Here is a 26,450-nt window from a genome sequence, read left to right on the forward strand (position 1 = left end):
GGATTCTTCTCACTACTTGTTTGTGAAATGAGTTTAATTCAGTGTTTTAAAAACTGATACTCATTGCAAATGTTAAAAAAAAAAAAAACTAATAAAAGGCGATTTCAATTAAGCTATCTCTGATGGAGGATTTTAAAGTGGTGATTCTCTAATCTTCTGGTGTGTAAAAGGTTATGGGCTAATGGGTTCTGCAAGAAGTATACTTCCTCTGGGTAATGAGAACTACAGAAGGCCACCCACCACTTTCATGACTTCCCTAGTTATAAGCCTCTTTTTACCTTTCTTTCACTTTAATGGAGAGGTGCCCAGGGTAAGTATCTAGAGGTCTTTTTTCATAGCAGCTTGGTGACACTGATCACTTTTCTCCTACATAATAGCTAGCAAATTGCTACTTTTTCTTTTCAGGACCCAGAACCTTCCTCCTCAAAGGTGGTTTTCCTTTTATCTCCTCACATTTATCCCTATCTATTTCAGCCTCTCCCTTCCCTGATAGTCTTTGAAATTCTCCTTTTGCCTTTTTATTGTTAATAGTTTTTTCATCCTTGATCTTTTCTCAAGTTTCTCCCATTTCCATGTTAATGAATACTAGGTGTTTTCTCAAAGATAACACATCTTTTGCCTCCCTTTTCCCAACCTCATATATAGCACATTACACTAAGCTAAGTGGCAGCTTAGCATTTGTATACTTCCATCCTCTCCTTGCTGCAATCAGTGACTCAGCAACTTCTCCTTTGATATAAGTATCAGATTATATCAATCCATTCAGATTTTTATTGCTTATTAGTTCGCTGGGCTGATACCTTATTTTCCAACACTTTTTGATGCCTCTGGTGGCTTAGTTGTCTTCATTCCAACCCTTGCACTTTTCTTTGGTGCCATCAATATTCATGTTGATTTGTGTTTGGCCGACTGGCTTACTAGAATTCTTTCCATCTCTACTCAACCCTGCAATACCTACTCCTCATAGTACACAATCCCTAGTTTACCTAGGTCTTTATATATACTCTCATCAACCTATAACTCTTAAAAAATTTTCTTCACAAGTGTAGAACTTTGTATTTATCATTACTAGATTTTGATTAATCTTTCAATCCTATTTGGACTTTAAAAAAAATTTGTTTTGATCCAAGTTTGATGAGCAGCATGCCATTTACACTTTTCTTCAAGTCAGTGGTAAAAATATCAGGGACTGCAAGCAGAATGATATTTGAGCTGTTCCCTCAGAGATATCTCTTTCCAAACTTAACATTGATTTTTAATGTTATTAATGACACTCTGAATTGGTTGGATGTGTGTCTCATAAGTAAAATATAACCTTTCCAATCTCTTTAATCATATTACAACCATTGTAGTGTAACCTTAGTGTCTTAGTTTCTGTTCCTTGAACTTTATACTATTCCCCATTTCCCAAGCCTGTACACAGGCTAAGTTCTCCCTCTTCACCTCTACTTAGTTTCCAAATTTAAGTGCCAGATCTTAAAATGAAGTCTTTCCTGTCTTGGGCTGTGTAAGAAATATATCAATTCCTTATCTGGGAGATGAGAGCTACAAAAGCCACCACCTTTTTTCCTAATTACTGTAAAATTCTATTTCTCTTCTCACACTTTTAGTAGAGAGTGAACCTACAGAAGTCAGTATGCTGTCTTTCCTTACAAAAACTACTTTGAATTATTTTGTATATATTCTATTTGTTTGCATGTATTTGTGTCATTCCTATTACAATGGAAGTTTTTTTGATTGATTGTAAGGTAGCCCTCAGCATTTAGCAGAGTCTGGTATATTAAAAGCGTAAATAAATGCTTGTTGATGGAATTTGGAAGGAAAAACCCTCAATTTTCATGGTATCTTTTTGATGCAACCAAGCCCAGTAGTTTGTCATAGTAGCTTTCTTTTCTATATGTTCACTAATAATCCCTTTAATGTTTTAGACTTTTTCCCAGAATTTGAGTCAGCAAATTTATTAACATATAATTTGTAAACTGGACTTTTTGCCCTTCACCAGTCCTGTGGGCATATCTTCTAAAACATCACTGAATGAACATCACTGAATGGTTTTTAATATGTTAGTTGGTCTGGATCAGGTAATTTGACCGTGCTTCTTACTATTGCCATGCTTTTAGCTCTCTACTAATTGTTTTTTCTATCACAAATCTCATTCGTGTCAAAGAAAATAAAAGTAATAAAGTTTAATTCTACCTTTGTTTTAGTATCATCATCTTCCCTTATTCTTTCTACTATTCCCCCCCCCCCCCAAAAAAAAAAAAAAGACTCAAATTACTGATTGCAGAGCTCTTGGTCCAGGATATTAGAATGATATATTCACTTTTCTCTCCTTCTCTGCATTATCCTAAGATTCTATCTTTGATTTTTTCTTCTTTATAACTCCTGACTTCACTAATAATCCCTTTAATGTTTTAGACTTTTTTCCAGAATTTGAGTCAGCAAATTTATTAACATATGATTTGTAAACTGGGCTTTTTGCCCTTCTCCAGTCCTGTGGGCATATCTTCTAAAACATCACTGAATGGTTTTTAATATGTATGTTGGTCTGTATGCAGATGATTCAGATCTGAAACTTTAACTGTGATCTCTTCTGCTCTGAAAACATTTCCATTGCTTTTGATCATTTGCACTTTTTTGTAGCTTGATAACTCTGTATAACATATTCACAACTCATCAATTCCTTCTTTCTGTTCTTGTTTCCCATCCTTCCTAAAGACAGTTCTTCTGTTGACTTTTTCCTTTTGCGTTATTTAAAGGGAAATCTCAGAACTTGTCTAATTCTCTTACTTCTTACAGTCATTCACTCAATTTCCAATTAAGAGCTCAAGCATTTATAATTCCTGCCTTAGATTATCACAATTTCATTTTTAAGAGGTAGAAATTAAGGAAGCTCCTTGTTGAAAGTGATGCCTTATCAGAAAGGCATTGAAAATTGGAAGAAAATTTCATTGAATTGGAAACTGTGCCTTCTTAAAGTGGTGGAAGGAGATGCCTTTGGGTATAGGCTCTGGTAGATAGTCTGGATAGAAAGAACTGACTTCCTATTCAGTTGCTAAAGGAAGCCAAGGAAAGATTATTTTGGGTTAACTATAAGACAGGTAAGGTGATAGTGAAAGCAAGGAGCCTGGATCACTACTGTTCTGGTCTAGGTTATAGACAAGAAAAATAATAGTTGTGATTAAGTTAATACTGAGGGAACAGATAGAAAGCTGAGGAGTTTCCTTTATACCTTCCCTAGATGGATACTACTTAACAACAATTTAATTGTCTAGTAAGTTTACAAAGTTTGTATTACTGTAAGCATTTGCTTTCAAATTTCTCTTGAAGACATGATTAGCGCCATTGTGTTACCAACTTCCATCTTATACTTCCCTTAATTAATACTAGAATGCAGCATTTTTCTAGCATTCTCTATTTTTAGGCAAGAACTGGGAAAAAAAAAGATGAAACAGCTGGTTTTAAATTATACTCCTTCCTACGTGTACATTTTAGTCAAGCTGTAATATTATACTAGCTTATTTCCCATATTGACCTTCCATCTCCCATCTGTGTATAAGAATTCCATGTTTAGAATGCTTGCTTATGATGTTCATAATATCTTATCATTCTTTAAACTTTAACCAGGGTGTCTTTTTTCTGATTCTCTGGTTAATGTTGTCTCCCTTCTCAGATGGCCTCATATTCAATTTATTGCACACAGTAAGTACTTAATAAATACCTTTTGACTCATAGAGGGTTGATTATTATTATTATTTTTTTTTTTCTCTTTTATTCCTCATGGCTTGGTACAGTGCCCTCACATTTTATATAAGTAGATACTTAATAATAAGTCTTTTGAGCTGAATTGTTAAATACAGGGCAGAATATGATAAATTACAAACAGGTATAGAGAAAAGCACATATGTTTGATTCTTAGTTCCCTTAGGGAGAAGGGTTCATGAAAGAGTATCTGTTGCAGCCTTTTGAAAGGCTATTTATTTTGATCGTCTTTATCAGAAATAAGAGTCACAGCCAAAGGCATAACAGTAGAAAATCGAGCCTGGGGGATACACATGGCAACAAAAAGCGTTGTATAGGAGGATGTCCTTGTCTGTCACGGTTCTTCAAAAACAATAAAAAAAAAATCTTATATCTATCATCTGTGGATTTATAGATATATTGTTTGAAACCATATGTATTTTCAATATGTTTTCACTTATTTAAGAATCATGGATTCCATAAATTCCTCTGCCTAGTATGTATTTTTCAAGCTTTGGGCACCTTTTCTTTCCTAGTACTAAAATTTGTTAAGGGAGCTGTGTTCCCATTCTTTTTTTTTTCTTTTCTGAACATTTTTAGACTATGATTGATATCTGGAAAGGCCAAAAATCAATGCATTTTTGTAGTCTGTCTTCATAAAGATTAATCCTTTGTCCCTTAGGTTATTTTTAACTTGCTAGTTTGAACTTTTTCCACTTAATTTCCATTTTCCTGAAAATTTCAGATCGGGGGGGCAGCTAGGTGGTACACCAGCCCCTGAAGTCAGGAGGACAGGAGTTCAAATCTGGCCTCAGACATTTTAACCCTTCCTAGCTATGTGAGTCTGGGCAAGTCACTTAACCCCAATTGCCTCAGCAAAAAAAAAAAAAAAAAAAAAAATCACATCAGATTTTTTTTATACACAAACACACTCATTCTCTCTCTCTCTCTCTCTCTCTCTCTCTCTCTGCCAGAGATTTTCTGCAAATAGTAAACAGATTTTCACAGAGGTAGTGTGATGAATGGACATCACATGTTTCCATTCCTCTTTCTACAGATTTTGATGGTTTTCCTGAATGACTACAGCTCATTGGGAAGTGATTTAAGATCACACATACCTTTCTTGAATCAAGGGTTGTCCTTATTGTAAATTTGAATTGTGGGGATTTGCTTCTATCATGCTGAGAGCATGTCTTAAATTTATAGCTGTTTGGGAAGGTTTTTACATATTATTTAGTCTAATTTCCATCATTTCACAGGACAGAAAACTGAGGTCAAGGGGGGAAGGGGGGAGGTAATATTGCTCAGGGGAAGATAATTTAAGTAGTAGAGCCTAGGCTTCAAATCCCTGTTTTCTCACTTTGTTTAGTAATTTTAACCAATTAGATAATTCAAATTTATATTGAGTGTTCTGTAGTATTTTGATGATGAATTATTTTCTAGAAAGCTTACATTTCTTGGAAAAGCACACACATGTAGTTTTTTTATAGTATGGTTCTTATATTACCAGTGGAGCTGGAATAAGAACTGACTTAATCCATGGTGCTCTATACCATTTTACTATGCGTAGTTAGATTTTGGGGGTGGGTTGAGAGAATCATGTTATATCTTAAGGTCCATGAAATAAATATGCCAAAGATGATGATCTGCTATATGTTTAAGCTGCCTGCCTGATTCATGTCTCAGAAGATTGAAATTATTCTAATCCTGATCTCACTAAACAGTTTGTGTGAGTAGACTGGGTTTTGAGGTCTTCGGTATCTGCCTTCATCCAGAAAGATGCCAGTTAAACTGAGAAGTACTGTGGTCCTCAGGGAGGAAAGGTGCTGGGTAAGTGAGAATTGCTATGACTTATACTTGTGAAAGTTTCCAGCTCCAGTCTTTGGGTAAGTTGATAGTTGTCACCTGTTAAACAAAAGGAATTGTACTTTCTGAAATCTAAGCACATAAAGCTTTCCTTTTTCCAGTTGCAAACGAGGTAAAGTTAGATTTTGACCTTGTACTGTGCAGTGAATATTAAATCCCCTTGCTCTGACACATTTTCCTTTCAGGTGTGCATCAGAAATAATTCTTTTGCTTTTATCTCTTTTAGAATTTGCTTCTTTCAGTCTTCTCTGGGAAGGCTTGTAGATTGAATCATTTTCCCAACTAGATTTCTTTTTAGTCCAGTCATAGGTGAAGAGCCTCTCTAGGGGACTTAGGTCCAATTCTAGGCTCTACTGCTAAAATGAAAAGGAGGTAGTAGAAGATTATAATCTGAGGCTTATTGCCACAAGATGAAATAGGAATTCTATGCTAGGGAGCATTGAATAATTTGGCTTTTAGAAGATCTACCTTAGATAGGAAGAAAAATAGGAAATCAGATTGCAAGTGTCACAAGAACAACTGGGTTAAGACTCAGAGGAATTAATTTGAATTCCTTAAACCTCAAGGTTCTTTGATCAAATGATTTTGCTCCCAAGCTTTTTTCAAAATTTTATGTTGTGAAGACTCAGCTTCTTTATTATGCCCTTTCCAAATCTTTCCATCGTTAATTTTGTGTAGTGCATCTGCCACTTCCCCCAAGTCAATCAACATTTGTTTGTTACATATTTGCCCAAGCACTGCAGATATAAAATATATTTTAAAAATCATTATTCCTGCCCTCATGGAGGAGACAGCATATAAAAGATTTATAGTCTAAATAGAAAGGAATTTCAGAAAGGAGAACTATATGAGGAGAGAAGAGGGGAGATGGGAAAGGCCTCTTGCAGGTATAGTTTGAGTTGAGTTTTGGAGATATTCAGAAGTCACAGGTGGTAAGCAGCAATTGTATTCCAGATGTGGGGATAGCCAGCTATTAAAAATCAAGTTGAGAAGCGGTGTTGTGTATGTGGAACAATATGGCAGTGCTGCTGAATGAGAATAAATGGAAGAAAGTAATGTATAAGTGTTTTAATAAGTTTTGAAAAGGCTTTTAAAAAATCAAACATTTAATATTTGATTCTGGGAATAATAGGGAGAAACCACTGGGAAGTAAAATTAAGGGAGTGACATAGTCAGACCTAGGCTTTAGGAAGATTACTTTGGTAGCCAAGCAGAAAAGGTATTGAGAGAGAGAAGAGATTTGAGGACAGGAAGAACAATCAAAAGAAGCATATTGGCAGTTATGTACGAGGTGAGAACCTGGAATAGGTGAGTGCCTATGTGAATAGAGGGAAGAGGAGGATATAAGAAACGTAAATAGGAACAAGATGACTTGGCAACAGACTGGGTACGTGGGATGAGAGTGAGAAGAGATTATTAATCCAAGTTCTCTCATTTTATAGAGGAGTAAAGCAAAAACCCCCAAAATGTGGCTTGCCTTAAGGTTATTAAAGGAGCAGCTAGGTGGCACATTGGACTGGTGTGGAGTCAGGAACTCATTTTCCCAAATTAAATCTGGCCTTAGATACTTACTAGCTCTGTGACCTTGTGTAAGTTACTTAACCCTGTTTGTCTGAGTTCCTCACATATAAAATAAGTTGGAGAAGGGAATGGCAAAAACACTAGTATCCTCTGCCAAGAAAAAACCAAATGGGATAATGGAGAATTGAACATCACTGAAATAAGTGAACAACAAAAACAAGGTTGGAAAGCTAGCTAATGACACAACTAGAACTAGAACTGTGGATTCCTGGTTTCTACTAAGATGATGCTTTATATTTTACTTGTGTAGTTAGAGTGGAAGTTGTGATGTGTGACCTGTAGCATCTTCAAAGCTATGTAAGCTTGTACTTTTATCTCCTTTTACTACCTTCCAAAGCCCTTCCAGTGATCCCCTCAGTTTTCTTCCCTCTCTGTTGTCTCTTCCTCCTGTCTATATGCTGCTTTGGCATATTATATCCTCAAGTCTTAACCAACCCCTCAAACTACCATGCACTTTTCCTACAACTGTTCATGGCTATGCTGAGTTGCCCTTTTATGTACAATTGAACCCTTAGCAAGTGGCTTTTCTTCAAGAGTTAGCATTTGACACCATTTTGCCATTGGCTTTCTTTGGCTTCTATAACAATAAATCTGCCTTGCTTGTTCCTTCTTTCCTTTGCTAATTTCTTTTCAGATTCTTCTCTGTATATTTCATACCAAGTATCTGTGTCCCCAACTTTTCTTTCCTGGCCCTCCTTTGCTTTGGTTATCTAATCAGTTACTATGGCCTTAACTTTTACCTTTTTTAAAGTTTTGATTTTGATTGCCAAATTTAGTAAGTCTTGGCCTCTACTTACTGAACTTTTATGGAAGGCCATACTTGCCAGCACTTTTTGTGTATACAATCCAGAGATGTCACTGCCTGTACCATTTCCCAGTTCCTCTATCCCCCAAAATTGGTATTTATAACCTCCAATGGTCCATTCCCAATGGACGGTTTTCTCGTAAATTGCTTTATTTATAAAGCTAAACAAAAAAGTTACAAAGTCAATGAAGTTTTTAAAAAATTACAACACATGATAATGGCTGCACCAGTTGCTCCAAATGCTAAATATTTATCCCTTCTACATACAGTGGTTTTACTTGGTTATGATGATATGGTTTTGCGGTGACTCCTACTTTCATCACATTTTAGGAAATTTTCTATTTAAAAATAATTGAAAGTGTACAAGAATTCTGCATACTAATGCATACATGATATATGAAAATGATTTGTAATAAAATAACACTTTGGGTAACTTCTGGAAAAAGGGGATGTGGGAGAGGTAATAAAACAGGGTTTAGATTTTTTGCTTTGGACATTACTGTTAAATGATTTTTAGTTCATTTTCCATCAAATCATTTTTCCCAAAAGGAAAAAAAAGTTTATGTTAACAGCAAGCACACGTGTATTATTTGTTCAGATAAAGCTAAAGAGCTTATATCAAAACAATTTTAAAATTGTTCTCTACTGCCTGTTGGGCCCCAAAATTCAGCCACTGACTTCCAGGGATTTTGACTGGTCTTACCCAAAAATTCAGTGTGTGAACCTTGTTTTCCCCTGCTTTGTCTTTTGCATGTGGCCTGGGGAATGGTCATCTGCTTATGATGTCTTTTTCTCTAGTACCTTAGAATATATAGATTTTTTTGGGAAAGTCACTTGCTACTTGGAAATAGGAATGAGCAGATTGAAGGGAGAGAAGTTTGGGTCCCTTAAAGTAAAGTAAGCATGGTAGGTAAATATCTCCTAGAAGAGAGATAAACATTGAAATGATCTATAGAACCTGACCCCCATTGGGAGTGGGAAAACCCCTTTGTCATTATGGCCTTGATCCCAACAAGACAGCAGTTCCTGGCTGGGAAAGAGGGGTTAGTAAGTTGGTGTTTTGACTTAGAAAAAAGGTTATGTCCTTGGACTAATTTTTTTGTGCAAAGCCCCAGGAATTTTATTTGTGTGTGCACACCCCTTAAAGAAAAATAAAGACTCCAAGGTTTTACTGGGTAGTAGCTGTATAAAGGAAAATAAGCAAATCAAATGTAGTACTCGCATTGTAAACAGCCTCCTAAGGTTCAAATTGTTATAGAAACCTATATCTTTATTTTCATGTAAAAAAGTTGCATTCCTTGTTGATGCTTTAAGAAAATACAAAAATATTTTGTACACTATAATCGTTTTTTCCTTAATTTCTTGCAGTGCTGTAGCAAAAATAATACATTATCTTCAGTATATAAGAAGTTGGGTAGAATAGGAGGGAAAAATAGACTACCCTTATAATGAATGGCTCCTTTTGAAACTAGGTTAACATATACTTTGGAGAGAAAGGTCCCCCTTTCCCCCCCAAAAAAAAAAAAGTATGGTAAGATTCCAAGGCTCAAAGTTAAATAGGCTCAGAAATTGATTATAATAGCCACTGTAGTAAATTTGAGGCCCTTTCTGGGGCCCTGTTGTTATTACTTCAAACCAGTGAATCTGAAAAGATAATGCAGGAAATTTTTGATTTCCTGGAAGGGAGGGGGGAGGAGGGAGGCACATCATCCTTCTTTATTAACTCCAGTGGGACCTTATCTCCTAGGAAACACTGAGGAAGCACCAAAGGAGGAAAGCCCATAAACTGTCTTTTTTAGCTGAGAGGATACTAGCACAAATTTAGATCAGAATTGGAAGTTGAAATTGAAACTAAACGTTTAAGTGAAGTTTAAGGTTTATCTATGGGTCTTAAATGTCATATCTAAATTCCTACATCAAAACTTTACTGTAATAAGCCAAGACTCTTAACAAGCAGTCTTAAAAAATTAGATATGGGAATGTATAAAAAATTATTTTAAAAAGAATGTGGACTGCTGGTCATAGCCAAGATGCAGAAAGACAGTTTTTGCTTATCAGGCAAAACAGAGCTCTGCATTGAATCATTAGGGAATGCTTCTGAGGAATTCAGGTTTCTAAGAAACATCTCGAATAGTTAAGGTTCAAACTGGGCGCAGTGGCCAGACTTCCCTGCCCTCCTGGTCTTCCCTCAGTATGGAATTTATTGCAAGCAGAGCAATAAATATTTCCTCTGAGCTTACACAAGGCCCTTGGCCAGGTTAAGACAGTTACCTCTTTAAACAGTGTTTTCCTGTCTTTTGAACAAGATTTGCTGTGAAAAAGACTCCCTCTTTCACAGTTAGTCATTGGTGGATTAGATCTTGGATGTACATCTTTGAGAGGTGCCTGATTTCTTTCTTTACAGAATGTGAGGGGAAAGCTGAGAGGGCAGTGCTGAGCAGTAGTTTTAAAGGAAAAAGATCAGAAGCAGGTATGTGACTTGCTAATACTTAACAGTGAGAAACCAAGAAGTTGTGACTATTTGGTTAATTAGTACTACTTTACATTTTAGAGTACTTTATGGTATTTCCTATTTCTTATTTATAGAACAGATGTTATTCCCATTTTATACACGAGGCAACTGAGATTTAGGCAGTACTTTGCCTGAGATCACTGTATAAGCTCATTAGGTAGTAATAGGAGCTGGGACTAGAGTTCAAATGTTTTGAATACAAGTCCACCTTGCAGAAATCCACTTTAGACACAAAGGGCTGGCAGATGAGATGACATTTTGAAATTGGACTGACCACTCTCCTGAACAGCTTGCTCTGGGTCATTTTGTTGTATAAAAGGGCTGGGCACTACGTGAGAAATGGGGTGAGGCCCTTGGCCAGTTTTGCTTGATTGTCTGGCTTGCTCTTGAATCACTTGTGGAGGAAGCAAAGTGTCCTATGCTTTTGACATAGCTGCCTAATGGAAGAGAACCTTTTGTGTTCCTGTTGCCATGATGCTTGAATGTTCATGGAAAGGCTGCTGGGAAGCCGAGGGCTAAGGATCACCTTGCTGGGAGTCCAGCCCCATGAGGAGTAGATTTGAGATGGAGAGAGAGGGAGAAAGGGCAGTTTGGTTGTCTGTGTGTGAAGTCAGTGGGACTGGTGAGCTGGTCTAGGGTAAAAGCAGGGCGAATGTATTGGAGGGAATCCAGAGGGGATGGAGGGGAGTCTATAGCACTGCCATCTGAAGAAACTGGGCTGGTGCAGCGTCCTTCTCCTTCTCCTTGTAAGTACCGAATGCATTTCTTTTTCCTCCTAAGAATAGTGAAGAGAGTTATCTGTAAGCAAAGGGTTGAATTGACAGTTCATACACCTCAGATTGAAACAGGTTTGTTGATACTGCACCAAGCCAAAACCTTACAGGAACTAGATCCTTGATTCCTTTCTTTTCTCCTAGAGACCACCTGCTGAGAAGCCATCTTAGAAGCTTCTATTTGTTTAGCAAGTAAATATGCTTGTCTTTCCCATTAAATGACTGTGCTACAAATTTCTTAATCTTCTCCCTTCCAACTCAGTTTTTCTACATCAAAAAGTATGCTTTAAAAAAGCAATAGGGTATGCCCTTCTAAGGCCAATAATTCTAAAAGTTGGATTTTGTCTGCCTCATCCAGATTGTTGAGAAAAGAATGTATAAGGAGAATGTTAATAACGCAAATGCTCATCTTAACAGCAGATGTGTGGCTCTTGTAACAGTGATGAAGAATGTTTTTTTCCCTTTCGGATCTTTTTTCTTCCCTGCCACAAAGCCAATTCATTCTCTTTCTCCCTCGATTCCCATTCTTCCTCCTGGCTTTATATTTCTTTCATTAGCCCCAGTAAATTTCCCATCTATTCTTCTATGACTGGCATCTACATCTAGTCCTTCTCACTTAAGTTGCTGCTACCATTGTCATTTAGGCTCTTATTTTCTTTCACTTGGACCTTACAAACAACGTTCTTAACTTTTTATTCCCAGTTTTCTCCAACCAATTTTCATATCATACTTTTTTAACCCTCCCTTCTGATCATATTATTTTTAAAACTATTCCTTGGCTCCAAACTATTTGTCATTTAAGTTTCAACCTTGACTTGGTTTGAACTGTTTGCCACACTCCTATATATGTTACTTGTATCTTTCTTTGCCTTTTTTTATACCTGAAATATCTTTCCTACCTCCTCCTATAAATTGAAAGCCTACCTACCCTTCAAAGCTCAGGAAAAATGCTGCCTACTCCATGAAGCATTTCTTAGGTGGAAACAAATTCTTTTTAAGAACTCCTGTATCACCTTATGCTTCAATATAACTTGTAATAATTTGTGTACTCGTATAAGTTATACTTCCACTAATCTCCAGTTCCCTGTTCTTCAAACATATTGTATTTGGGGCCATTATCTCTTCTTGCCTGGCCTATTGTAATAGCTTCCTATTCTCTAGTCTCTTCCCTTCACCAATTGCCAAAAATCTTCCTAAAACAAAACAGCTGACCCAGTCCTTTTCCTGCTCAGAAATCTTCATTGTTTTTTATTGCCTCGTACGAAATATTTGTTATTTCATCTGGTATAGGAAATTCATAAGAGAGACAACTTCCCCAATCAACTTAGGGCTTTAAAATGCTGCTCAGAACACTAGAAAGTTAAACAACTTGCTTAGGGCTACAAAGGCCTGCCAGCTTGCTTTTTCTATACTCTACTACCATTCCCTTGCCTCCCTTATATTTAATACACACTTCTTAATCCAAGCATTTAAAACACTTCCTAATCCTACAGCTACCCACCTGGCTTACCTACTTTCTTAGCTACTGACTGAACCTCAAACTCAACCTTCTGCCTCCATGGGTTTATTTATTTGTTAAAGGAATGTATTTTTCCTTGTCCTTGCCTTCAGATTCTCATGTCCAACTTTCCATGATCTTCCTTCTCCTTCATCCTCTAATTCAAAGTGTCATTCATCCTTTTCAGATAGCCCTATTCAGAGAGCTCTTATTTCTCCTTATCTTATTTTAGGGTTTTTTTGTGGATGTGGTGAAATTCTCCAGTAGAATATTAAAGCTCTTTAAGATCAAAGACTATGCCATTTATTTTTTGTGTATTATCAGCTCCTAGCACATCTCCCTGCATTTGTTTAGTAAACTGTTGGTTTGAACTGTTCTATTTCACTCAATGATAAGCTCCACTGAGGGCAAGGACTTTGTCATTTTTTCTTGTCTCCTCCATAATGCCCAGTTCAATACTCTGTTAAGTCTTATTAGAAACTTCAAAAATTCTTGATTTGAATTTTCTTCCTTGCTTGGCTTAGCTAGAATTCTGGTCAAAGATCGTCTTCTCAACTTAGTATATAACTATTCCATGAACTATGCTGTAAAGTCTTACCTTCAAGGACATAGGGATGATTTTAGTTCTAGCACCAGCCACAAAGTAGCAAAACAATAAGCATTCTTAGGAGAACAGCCTGGGAACAACCTATTGGAGTCCCAGGGCATCTGAAAGCTGGTAAACTTGATCTATACATCTGGATGGTGGTATGGAATGGAAAGGTCTTCGATAATATATAATATGCTTGGTAGCCTGTGGGTGATAAGCCTTATGTACAAAATGCAAAGATGTGAGCACATTGTAAATGAGCTCTGTACCCTGACAATTACAGAGATAAAGAGCAAAAGGCACACTTCTTTTTTTTGACCAAAGGCAGTTCCTCTAGAGTAAATAGTTTACCCTAGTTTTTCCCCCCCTCCTATGCCTCCCCACTAATACTATAGCTTTGATTTGGTGCATTCCAAATAATACTTAAAAACAAAAGAATGACCAAAAACTCTGAAAGGCTTTTGGACTCTAGCTGGACAGAAAACATCTCCCCTTGGCTGCAGAACTTGATCTTGGAGATTTTGGAAGGTGAGTGAGGGAAAGAGAGGAGTCTTGTCTGTTCTTTGTTATCATTTTGCCATTACTTACCAGACACTCCCTTTGTTGTTGAGACAGGAATGTTCTATTAGAAATTACCCAAAGTGAGCGGATCTTTACACTTTTTTGACCTAGAAATAATCTTCACTCAAGGGAGTTTAGCATTAAAATATATCATTCATATATATACATATATATATGAATACATATATGTTTGTGTCTGCTTCTAGAAAGTTCGTTCTGAATAGAAATCCATAGTGGTTTTTCTTTCTCTGAATTTCTGTAGTACCAAAGGCCAAAGCAAATGTTTAACAACTGACTCTCCACATACAGGACAGACTTGTAAGTTTATTAACATTTTTCTTTTCTCCTGTTGATTTTTGAGGTATTCATTATGCTAATCTGTCTTAACAGTTTTTTCTTATATTCTCTAGTTATTTTATAAAAGTGAGTCTTGTCTTTACAGCTAGGCTATCAGTATCTTAATGGTCACTGGATCTTTACCACAGCTTAATTCACATGACACATTGGAAAATCATTACAAGCTTGTTGGATGGATTAACTTCTGGGGCCAAGGACATTAAGAATCTACTTTACTATTGATCATACATGGAGATGGTTAAACGACTGAGCACCCTGTAGAGTAGGAATACTTTCCCTAGCATTTTTTCTTTCAAATGTATGGAAATGTCCATGGAATTGAATTGAGATAGGAATTCCAACTTTGTCTGTGACTCCTTTTTGATCTGTGGAATTCATAGTCCTTTCAGGGTTAAATTGGATGACCTACAAATGTGAGTTGGGCTCAATAAAAATGGAATTGAATTTCTGGAGCCTTTGTAGGATTTTATACTTGGAAAGTAACCTTAGAAATCATCTTAGCTTAACCTCAGTTTACAGAAGAAACTAAATACTGGGGGTGGTGGAGGGAGGAGGGATAGTAATTTGCCCCAAATCATACAGGCATTAAATAATGGATTTAAGATTTGAACCCAGGTCCTCTGACTACAAATCTCATTCTTTTACTTGTTCACTAAACGTGAAATTGCCCTCTCATGGGTCAAAGACTGATTCTGTAGTAAAAAGCCAAGACAAGGAGGTATCATCTTCTATCTAGTCCCTAATCTATAGCTTCAAGGAAGAGCCTGCTGTATATATATGTGTGTTGTGTGTGTGTGTATAATACATATATATGTGTGTTGTGTGTGTGTATATATAATACATATATATGTATATATACATATATGTATATATACACATATATATGTGTGTATGTATGTGTGTGTGTGTGTATATATATAATTTCTCCCTGCTGGTTCTAATCTTGTTGAGATTTGTTTTCTTTTTGCTCTTCTATTAATCCTGGGTCCTGAAGATCCTGCCATTCAAACCTGAGTTATATTGGTTGCATTTTCTAATTTCCCACTTTATTTCAAGAAAGGCTCAGAGAATGTTACTGACAATCAGATTTTGGCTCACTCAATGTGGTGTAGTGGAAAGTTGAGCTGCATTTATACTCAGAGAATCTGTATTTGAATCTACTTACTAAGATAATTCTAGAAGCAAGTTTCTTGGTAGACACCTGGGCCTTTTTTCATCTTAAAACTAGAGAGTTAGAATAGATGCTCTCTAACACTCATTCCAGCTCTTCATTTATGATCCCATGATCTCCACTTTTGCTTAGCAAATTGCTTAGCAGGCGTTTCAAGGGTAAAAGATCCCATTTCTATGTTGGGGGCAGTAAAGCATCTGGGGAGTATAACTTGATGGTCCTCTTTTTGGACAGCCTTGTCCCTGACCTCCTTTACTTTCTCCTCTTCTTCCTTTTACTTGGCAATATTCCATCTGTTCATCAACTTTTCATCTATTTCTCGATCATTTTATATTCCTGACTGCATAGCTGGGGATATTAAGTTGATATCCATCTTATAGTAGTACAATTTTCTTTTTTGTGTGAATTGAGAAGATGATTTTGAGAAAAAGACCAGAAAAGCAAGTTTGAAGGCAGAAAGGAGAAAACCTTGACAGAGGTTAGAGTTCAAGCTGATATTAATAGATGAGAGTGAAGGGAGTTAGTGTTTTGGGAGTCAGTGAATCAATACTATGATTCAATCAAAGGACTAAATCCTCTCCCCATCACCCAGGTACCCTACCAATTTTTTAATAATTCTGGGGAGGTACCCTGGCTTTTTCTGAGGGGCTAGAGTCTTAGTTGAGGAACTAATAATGGCTGATCTGGAATAAAATGGTTTATGTCTCAACCCAAGAGACACCTAGTATAACCTCCAGGCTTGAAATGGAGTCTGTATCTCTCTCTAAAAGTGTTCTTGGAAAAAGTCAACATATCTGGCTTTCTCATATGTTATTGGTATTACCTTCCCAGCCATCCAGATTTCCTTGCTTTCATCTCTACCTCTATCTTCAATCATCCAATTGCCTAGTCTTGTGCATTCGCGCTCTTCTTTCTCATTTAAGGGCCATCCTCTGCATCTCACCTGGAACTACTGTTTTGATTTGTGACTTCCTTGTCTTGATTCTTAACTCTTTTCGTAAAAGTTTTTACAGTGTATCACCTATCTCGTTAAAATGTCTCTTAATTGCCTGTTCTGCCAAGTTTAAATTCTCTGATGGATCCTTCTCAGTCTGACTCAACACTGCTCCTCATCACTTTATCCCATGCATTCTTTGCATCAATCTGGCCAGGACACATTTTGCCCTCATTCTTGTTGCACACAGTTCTCCCTGCATACAATACCTCCCATCTCAGCTTGTGTTCCCACCCACTTTATTTTCTCATCCACTCTAAAAGATTTAGCCTGAGCTAAAAAAGGCTTCCATAAAGCCTTCTTCAGCCTACAGTGATCAAAGACTTGATTCTGTTCATAAGAGATTCTATATTGGAAAATGAGGATGCCTGTAAGCTTTCCTTAAATTTGGATAGGTATTGGTAGTACAGGTGGTGGAACATGAAGCAGGAAGAGAACAGCAAGAAGAAATCTTAAAAAGGAGTAAGATGGGTGTATTACTGACTTCTAAGGATGCCCTAGGAAGGGTATCATGCATCCCCCAACCCCTTTCTAGAAAGCAGCTTCAGGGAATACAGACAGGGAAGGGGAGGAGGAGATACCCACCTGCATGGACCGCACCAGTCCGTCTGCTGGTTGAGGCCAAAGCGAGCTCGACATTTCTTAGGAGAGCCAGGGTCTGCCCACACAAGCATGCGAGGGTGAGGCAAATTTGGAGAGCAGGCAGAAAGGCAATGGGAATGGGGCAGGAGAGAGAAAAAGGTGGGAAGGAGTAGGAGAGAAGAGGCAAACATCTATTTTAGCCACTCATAAAAATATAAAAACCTAGACCATACACATCCATTTTGCAAAAGCAGTATCACTCCAGCAGGAAACCTGAGTTGAAAAAAATGAGGTTAGTCTGTAAGGCAAAGCAGAGCCTCAAGCAGGACAGCAGAGAAAAGGGGTGGGAGGCCTTAACCTGTAGTCTATAATTTCTAGTCCTTTCCTTCTCACTGGGCATAATCTCTGAGCCCATTTCCCTGGTGCCAAGAGTATAAAAGATCAGTGGTTTTCACCCCCTCTGGACAGGGGTCAGATGAGTCTTGCTTTCATTTGGACTAAGAAGAGCAGATATCTCTGTGCTTTTAATATAACATGATATACTGAGCACGGTTGACCTGTATTCAAATCTTGACTCCACTACTTCCTATGTAACTCTTTGAGCAAAACTCTTTCTCTTTCCTCAGTTTTCTGCTTTGTAAAATAAAGGGATTAGAGAGAATCAAAGCATATCAGAATGGACCTCAGAAGTTATCTAGATGAACAAGAATCCTTTCTACAACACCCTTAACAAATGGCCATTCAGCTTTTATTTGAAACCTTCCCATGGGTGGGAGGGTGACTTTCAGGTAGTGGTGGTCATTTCCACTTTTGGACAGATCTTATTAGGAAAGTCGAAATTTGATTCTGAACAAATTCTTCTTCCCTCCAATTATTTCTACTTCTGCACCTGAGGTCCAAGAAAACAAATCAGTTCTTGTGCCACAGGGCTAGCCCTTCAGGTACTTAAGAATTAATGGTCTTATCTCCAGGTTGGACATTCCCAGTGTTACATGGAAAAAATTGATCTTTTTTGAGAAATGACACTATTTCTAGTTTTTCACCATGCTTTTCTGAACACGTCCTAGATTATTTATATCATTTCTAAAATCAATTTATTATTAAAGCAAATCATAATTGCAGAGAGAACTTCGGTAAAAAAAAAATCTGGATAATTTAAGTCTCTGTCACTATTAATTACAATTTTGCCTCTCTGCAAGGTTTTTGATCTGTTTTTAATTAATTCTATTTTTTCTAGAACTATCCCTTCAAATCTTAGTGATATCAACAAAGCCAAATTTGCCTCCTTTAGTTAGGATCTCTATTTCAGTGCATTTGTGTATAGACATCTAAGGTGATGAATTTATTTAGCTGGCTTCTGTCTTCCTGTGTTGCACCTGCTACTCAACAAAGCCTTGAAAGATTAGAGTAATTTTCCCTTTCCTGCTCCATGTTTTAACTTAAATTCCTCTTGATTCCAGACAAATATAATATTACCACCCTTGTTAGACCAAGACTCATAATACCTCTATTGTTAACTATAGTCCTAAAATCCTGATCCTGTTCTCAGACATTCATTTCCTAAGTCAGTCTTTCTCTTTAGAAACCTCCACTTTCCACTGGAAGTAATGATCAAAGTACTACGCTAAAGCCCTAAGCTCCTTTAGTTTTTTGCCTAGGAGTTCCTAATTCCTAGCAAGCTTTCTAAATTCCTTTGGTGGTATCATTGGTTTTTACATGAATCACTATAATAGGTCAAGTTTTGACAAACATTGGAAATCTCCCTATGTCATGTGCTTATTCCCATATAGCAACCTCTTGACTCCTTAGCAAGAAGCCACCTATCACCACTAATTATCTTGATAATTTCTTTCCTGGTACTACATCACTACTCCTTGGAAAACAAGACCTCTCCAATTCCCCCCACCCCTTTTTTGGGAAAATCTACATGTCTGTTCATTAGGCTCAAGCCTCAAAGCCTAATTATTCTTCCCTTCCTTTTTTTGTATTGCATTCTTCTACTCTCCAAACTTATGAGGACAGTATACCCCCTTTGCCTCTTTGTATCATTTTTCTTGGTTTTACCTTGCAGCCCTTCTTCTAGGCTTTCAAGGAACACTTCATTCTCCCTGGTAACCTGGAGTGTAGAGAGGCATTCCTCCAGCCCTTTCACCTTCTCCCCTAGGAGGAAGACCGACCTGAGCTTAGTGTATAAATAATACAAACCTAGTACATGTTTTGAGGGTCACCAAAGAATTCCTTGTATCCCAACTTTTTGGAAGCCAGATCTCCTGTTTTCTTTCTTGTTTGACATTATAGCTAACTCTTGTGGCAAACTGTCCCTTTCTTGGGGTTCCTGAGTAAAGCAGATATCTTTAGTAGTTATCTTGTTTCTTCTAATTCTACAGTGCAACAGGAGCTGACGTCATCTCGAGCAGAGAAATAATTTTCAGCAAGGTTTTACCTTGTTTTTGGTGCTACCTTCAGATCCTATCTTGCAGCCTTTGTACTATTCAATTATTTTTATACATGATTTTTAATCTAAAATCTATTAGAATGTAAGCTGCTTCAAGGAAAAGGGGAGTTTCCTTTTTTGCTTTTGTATCCTCAGCATTTAGTGCTTATAGATAAATAATAAATGCTCATTATTGTTGAATTCTTTGTCACCAATATCTAGGGCACATTGACTGTTGAAATTAAATTAAGATTTAATCTTAATGAAAAATAACATTAAAAGTATAAAATGTTAAAATAACTAATTTTTTTCTTGTTAATCCTATGTATTTTAAATACATTCTTTTGAGAATGGGGTCTTTCAACTTTACAAGACTGCCAAAGACTTCATGAGACCTTCACTCCCCCCCCCAAAAAAAAAACAAAAACAAAAGGTTAATATCACCTGCTTCTAGAGTATCTCTTAATATTTCTTCCAGTTTAGAAATTGTCTGGTACCCATTTCAGTGTGTGACAACCCCAAGTTCTTGTAGATATGCTATAGGTCCCCCATGTAGCTTAGTCCAGTTTTGCTGCCTTGTAGATAGAGGATTGAGATAGTGTAACCCATTGTAGACCTGAAGGTTTCTCATTAACTTGCCTCAATATTCAAACTCTCTAGATTTAATCAATGTCATCATTTTTATCATATCCTTTCTTATCTTAGCTGGTCAAAAGACCACCAATGCAGGGGGAGATGATAACATCATACAGAAGGAAGATCTTTTTCTGAATGGTGTTACTCAACATGACCATATTTTGTGAGGCTTAGTCATCATGATAATCATTATCATTTCAACTCTGTACAACCATTTTGGTGCAGGGGGAACACATTACATTCAGCTCTTCCATTAAATGAACAGTGAGAACTAAGTTTTTTTCCCCTGGGGGCGGGGGAGGATTTCTTATCTGTGAAACTGAAAGCATTGGACTTCCCTTTTAGTTCGAGCATTTTAGAACTCTGACTTTGGGATTAATCAGTAGAACGTTCTTTATCCTTTGAGGTATTTGTTTCCTATCAGAATACAGATAAACACTCTAAAGACCTTAGTTATTTAGTCATTAGCTCATTTTGTTGAATAAGTTGATTTAGAATCTTCCCAATGAGAGAACTTCCAGAAAACAGGTTTGGCCAGGGTTGTGGTGGTTATTTTTTTTTTGGGGGGGGGGGGCGGTGTGGAGGGTGGCGTGATGGTGATGTAGGTAAGAGGGTGTTATATAAGCAGAAAGTGGATCCTGGTCACCCTACACTTCACAATTTGACTTGAGACCAGTCTTTCCTGGCCAAAATCAGCAGCAGTGGTATAGATGGATCCATAAAACTTTTTTAAAAATGTTAGTTTTTACCAAGTAAATTGTCTCCAGGCAGCCTAGCTATGGAGTGATCCCTAAGAAATAAGAATGGATAAACAAATTGTTAATTCCTCTGGGACTAGGAACTTCTCTTCTGGGACTCTTTTATCCCTTCTTTCTTTACTACTACTCATCTTGCAAATTGGCTGCCTAAGGGCATGCTCACCTGTGTTTGATTCTTGATGCTTTTCTCTTGACCTTCTCTTTTTCTTCCCCTGTGTGGGTGAGAAGACATAATCTTAAAATGTGAATGCTAGGAAGGTCAGGGACATTATCCTCTAGCCACATTCCCTCTTCCTAAGGCCTAACCTCATGATCTAGGAAGGAAAACAATGGTTAATCCTTCTTCCATCACTGTACTTTAATTTTAATTTGAGTGGAGTCTCTTAGGAGGACAGTATATGAAGCAAATATCAATAGTTAAAAAGACATCATCTTTCCCAAACAATTTTGTCTGTTCTTTTTCATAAATTTATTTTGTCTAAATAAAATTTAAAAACTTAGAATTTAGGGCTAGTAGGAACTTTTAAGATTACTTAGTCCAACCTCCTCATTTTATGGATGAGGAAATCAATTGAGAACTGGCATTCAAACCCAGGTCTTTTGTTACACCAGTGTTTTCTTGCCTTCAGCACACTTAATTTCACTGAATTCACAATTTCCATACACTTTCAGGCAAAATAGCTAATGTGTATCTTAATTGTGAAGGCATGTAATAATCTCACTGTCTGGATGCACTTAGTTCTCCATTTATGGAAGTCTTGTAGATAGGATTTCTTGTTTGAGCATAGATTAGATTAATGATCTCTAAATTTCTTCACTTACATGTTTAATATTCTAATATTTTTATGCTATATTCTCAGGCAGCCTTTAGATTAAAGTTGTTAAAGCTATTATTATGCTGTACATATGGTGGACACTTCTGAATATTTTTCCTTTGTTCCCTGTTACTCACCACTGCCTCTTAAAGGTTACAGCAGGGAAGGGCTTTCTCTACCGTCTCACTGCCCATCTCATTGTCCTATCTCCTCTTGCCCTTCCAACTACCAGGCACCTATATTATATGTCTATTATATATTATAAATATCTCTGGGTTAGCTTGTATTTCTTTTCTGTATGCTCCTAACATCTCTCTTTTCTTTCCTCCCTTATCCACTCTTGGATGTTGGAATGAGAAGAGATACTCATCCTTACGCCTACCAGGCTTTCATTGGGAGAGAAGGTATGGGAAAGTGTGGAAAATTGACCAATCATGAATTGTTCAAATAGGAAAAACTCGGAGTGTACTCCACATCGACATCTACCATGAGGTCTCCTACAGTCCAACACTCACATAATTGTCTCGAGCTGACCAGCCAGGATAGAGCTGCATGTGGAGTTGCCGTTCCTTTCGGGCCAGTTCGTAATACTTGGCCTGTTCCTCTCGAGATAGCGCATGCCACTGAAATGGAACATGGGTGCTGTGATTACCTGGCCCAGTCCCCTGAAAGTCTGAGCCCTCCCTAATCCATCTCCTTAGGAGGGTTCCTTTTATATTTTCTGCTCCCATATTCTCCACCTTAACCCTATAATTGTGATCCTCACCTCTACTTGTGAACCTTTGGGTGGGAAAAAGCATACTGTTCTCAAGGGGCCTCACCCAGTTTGCTTAGTGCAGAATGCACTACAATGTGGGAGGGAGGAACAAAGACTACAACAAGATACAGAATTAAAAAAACAGATGGAGATGGGGGGGGGGCGGGGGGGGGGAGAAACACTAAGAAAGATGGGATAAGTCTGAGAGTAGTTAGGGGTGGCTAGAAAATGTACACTTTCTAAAGATGACTCCTTTCCCCCTTCCCTCCCTTACATTTCCTTTCCCATTGGGTGCCCAAACCATTCTGACTCAAGGGACTCCTGGCTCTTACCCTCCTCCCTAGGATCTGGTTAATGGCTGCGCTCTCTTTGAGTGTGCATTCTGCGATGACCTTGGCCCGCATCTCCTTCATGTACAACATGAATGCATTCAAGGGCTTTTTAATGGTTGGCTTTTTAGCTTCTTTCTCCTGCTTGGTTTCTGATGGAGGTTTCCTGGCAGAGACCGAGATAGGATTTTTTGTAGTTTGGGTAAGGATGAGTGGGTGGAATTAAATAAAGACAGCATGAGGTGGGGATAAGCAACATCATGACATTTAAGTTATCCCTCTTTCCTCCCCCAACTTTGCCAAATTGCCCTAAAGAACTATTAGGGACTGAGAGACCTGGCTTTCCAAGACCTATCTCGTTTTAATTTCTTTATTATGAAATGGAATATAACAAGAACACAAACAGAAGATCGGTTATTGCTGCTGTACCTCATTCTATATGGTAGACATTGAAAATTTATATGTAATTAGGCTTCTTATAAATCAGATGCTATTAAAAATTCAGAGGACCAGTGGCTATTTTTGGGCGATGATGAGTTCTTATTAAGGCGAATTATCTCTCCTCTTTTCCCCCCCATCTCCCCCCAGCTTATTGTTTGCAAACAAATTTCTGCTTGGATCAGGTTTCTATAAATTAAGAGGGGATTAATGCATGTAGTAATAAGGATGAACTTGCCACTCTAGTCCACAGAGGGGCAGCATATGGCCAAAAATCACAAAGTATGTCAGAGGTACAACCTGAATCCTTAGAGGTGAATATGGAAGTCACTTTAGGCTAAACTGAAAATTGAGCTGAAGGTTAAATGAGGTATATAACAGCTACCATGTTACATCCCTGATCTCCTTTCCAATGCAAACTTTCACTTGAAGACTGACCCTTCTCTCAGCTTCCTCTTTTAGACCTATAGAACCCCAAGACGACCAGACATACTAACAAGGTTACAGGCAGATTTATATATAGTCCTGGATCTCTAAGGGAAAATGAGATGTTGTAAAGTCAGAAAGTACTCCTAAGACCATCTAAGGACTCATCCTGGTAGGATCTTGGACTCTTGGATGTATATTTCAGTCACAGCATGATTCTAGTTATCCTCACTGTAAAAGGTTAAACTGGGGCTCAGAAACGAATCAGAAACGAAAAAGAGGTATCGTTAGCAAAAAAGCCAGGACTAAAGTACTTTCTTCAGAACTACTTTCTTTGGTGAACAAATAGTTCTATTCCCATTTATGGATGAGAAAACTAATTTAGAGAATCCAAAGACAAAGTTTGCCAAGTTACATAGCAAGGAAATAGTGAGAGCTGGGATTTGAACCCAAGTCTTCTAGTTCTGCACTGAGGATTACATCACCCCCAATCTCTGCTCCCAGCTCACTTACAGGCCCCGGTCATAATGCTGTAGCTCCTGCTTTCCTGAGTGGGGTACAATGGCAGGGTGAGGGATGCCAGTGGTGTGCATACCTGAGCTTAGCATCAGAGATGGATGGGTGAACCTGGGGAAAGAGCAGAGAAAGAAAGAAAGATCATTGACTGGCGGGACCTCCAGGCCAGAGCACTCACTGGGTTTATTGAATCAGGAGGCACAAGGAAAAAATGCCAGGGAAAAGAGGCTATGAGACAGACAGACGTATATTCTCAAACAACACTGAGCAAAGACTCATCACACTCCCTTAACCACCATCCCCCAAATAAAACACTATACACACACATATATACACACGAGGAAATCAATGTTCATAAAGTTTAAATGACTTGCTCAAAGTCAATACTGATGTTAATTGGCATTTGAACCCCTGTTCCCAGACTACAGATCCAACAACTCTTATTGGAGCACACTGCCCCTCACACATTTATTATGTCGTGCTTTAAGATAGAATACTTTTCTCACCACTGACCTGGGAGGTAGATGGTTCAGGTGAAAATTTGCTTCCATTTGCAGGCTCAAATGACTCTATTGCTGTTACACAGCATTTTTGGTGATTAAAGCTTAAATTTCATTTCCTTGATTCCTCCCCAAAAGATACATTGTACCATGGTGTTTGGGGGCTATAGGGATCAATGTTGATCAGTATTTGGGTGCTTAGAACCATGGCAGAGAAGGCTCAGTTTCTACTGAATGCTGGAAGACTGTTAAGAGTATTAAGGCAGGAGGCTTGAGAAGAAAGCTGGCAATCTTCCTGCCACTGCCTCAAGCAATTTCCAGGTTTCTCCCAGAAGATTTGGGTGGTTCTTTCCACCTATTGCAAAATGGAGCAAAAGCAGGAGCTAAAGCAAGTATACATAAGAGCTGATATGTGCACACAGAAGTGTACATATAGTCCAACACATGCATTGGAAACAGAAGTTTGGACCTTTTTCCAGGCCCTTTCACTGGAGTGAGGTGGAATAGGGCTAGTGTTCCTTTGTTAAAGCACCATAATAGGATGGTATATGGAGGAAAAATCTCCCTGAGGTCCATTTCCTTCTGCTTGTCTACCCTGAGATGGGCATAGAGATGCCAAGATCTGTCCATTTCCAGTATATGACCGAAGAGGAGACCTAGGAATGGCTTAGCTAAACCACTTTTCCCTGCCCTAGGGGGGAAGGGATGAGGGAAGGAGAGAGGAAGATGGGGGGAGGAGGAGTTTGGAAGGGGGAAGTATAATACACATCAGTTAGGTAGATGGATGGAAAGGCTGGACAGACAACACTGCAAGCTAAAGTCTGCTTCTGAGGCAGACAGACAAATGGACGGACAGGACAAGGCCCTTTCTACTGCCAGCATTGGTGGAACAACACATGGAAAAAGCCAAAGGTATATGGCTGAGCCACCTGAACACATGGAACCAATGGCCCATACTCACCTAGGGTAAGGTGCCCCCGGGGAGACTGCAGTCGAAAAGTGCTGTCTATATCCACAGGAAGGGGAGAGGGGATAGAGAGGCGGGCTTGCCCTGTGATCAGGGAAGAGAGAGAGTTCAGCAGCTGCTCTGGCTCTGCTGAGGGTGGAAAGAAAGGGCAAGAGGAAGCTGGCTCAAAGTGGAGCAAGGACAATGGAGAGCTAGACATTTGGGAAGGGCTTCCAAGGGATACTAGCTAAACATTCCTTTCTAGAAACATTTTGCAACAGATTCTAAGAGCTAGATGCAAAGTCAAAGATTCTATATAGTCCCTTCTATAGAATCTCTCAGGGAAATTCCAGTGTGGCGGAAAATTGAATAGGATCAGACTATTTTGGACCGAACTAACAGTTTACAGTCTGGGGTTGTATTCATTATATTCATTTATTCATGTAAATACTTCCTGTGTGTGCTGATCACCATGCTAGGTAATGGGGAAGATAATAAATTTAGATAAAATTGTCCCTGCTCCCATTGCAGTGTGTAGAACTGGATAAGAAGACATACATGGGTAATTGAGAGTATACTGTAACATGCAAAAAATATACTTAAAGTAAGATATGAAGAATCACAAGATTCTATAACTGGAAAATAAATCAAAGAACTTCAAACATTTGATTTGGGTTTTAAAAGATTCAACAAAGGGGAAAGAAGAAATTGTAGGTATAGGGAAACAAGATGAGCAAAGAACAGAAGTGGGTATCCTTAAGTGCAGAGAATATATAGTATGATTTAGAACATATATTTGGGTAGATGGAAATTATAGTTTAAAAAAGTAAGATGATACAACATCAGATCATTTGTGATCTTGAAT

The 26,450-nt window shown here is 38.0% G+C and overlaps 1 protein-coding gene across 4 annotated transcripts in view; it reads right to left on the minus strand.

Annotated features, from left to right (window-relative positions):
* Positions 1–9,242: 9,242 nt before the first annotated feature.
* Positions 9,243–26,450, minus strand: part of TCF7 (transcription factor 7) — a 109,385-nt gene continuing 92,177 nt past the window's right edge. The window contains exons 6-12 of one of the 4 annotated variants that reach the window (XM_051978201.1): positions 25,601–25,690; positions 24,137–24,250; positions 22,763–22,925; positions 22,189–22,296; positions 21,022–21,070; positions 19,095–19,190; positions 9,243–11,280 (exon numbers count right to left, since the gene is read on the minus strand). In XM_051978201.1, coding sequence (XP_051834161.1) covers positions 11,195–11,280; positions 19,095–19,190; positions 21,022–21,070; positions 22,189–22,296; positions 22,763–22,925; positions 24,137–24,250; positions 25,601–25,690 — 706 coding nt within the window. In that variant the 3' untranslated portion in view covers positions 9,243–11,194. Of the gene's footprint in view, positions 11,281–17,033; positions 19,191–21,021; positions 21,071–22,188; positions 22,297–22,762; positions 22,926–24,136; positions 24,251–25,600; positions 25,691–26,450 lie in introns of all 4 variants that reach the window. The other 3 variants (XR_007950733.1, XM_051978202.1, XR_007950734.1) reach the window with 3 other exon arrangements.

Source organism: Antechinus flavipes, chromosome 2, assembly GCF_016432865.1.
Source record: "Antechinus flavipes isolate AdamAnt ecotype Samford, QLD, Australia chromosome 2, AdamAnt_v2, whole genome shotgun sequence".
In the NCBI taxonomy this organism is placed as follows: domain Eukaryota; kingdom Metazoa; phylum Chordata; class Mammalia; order Dasyuromorphia; family Dasyuridae; genus Antechinus; species Antechinus flavipes.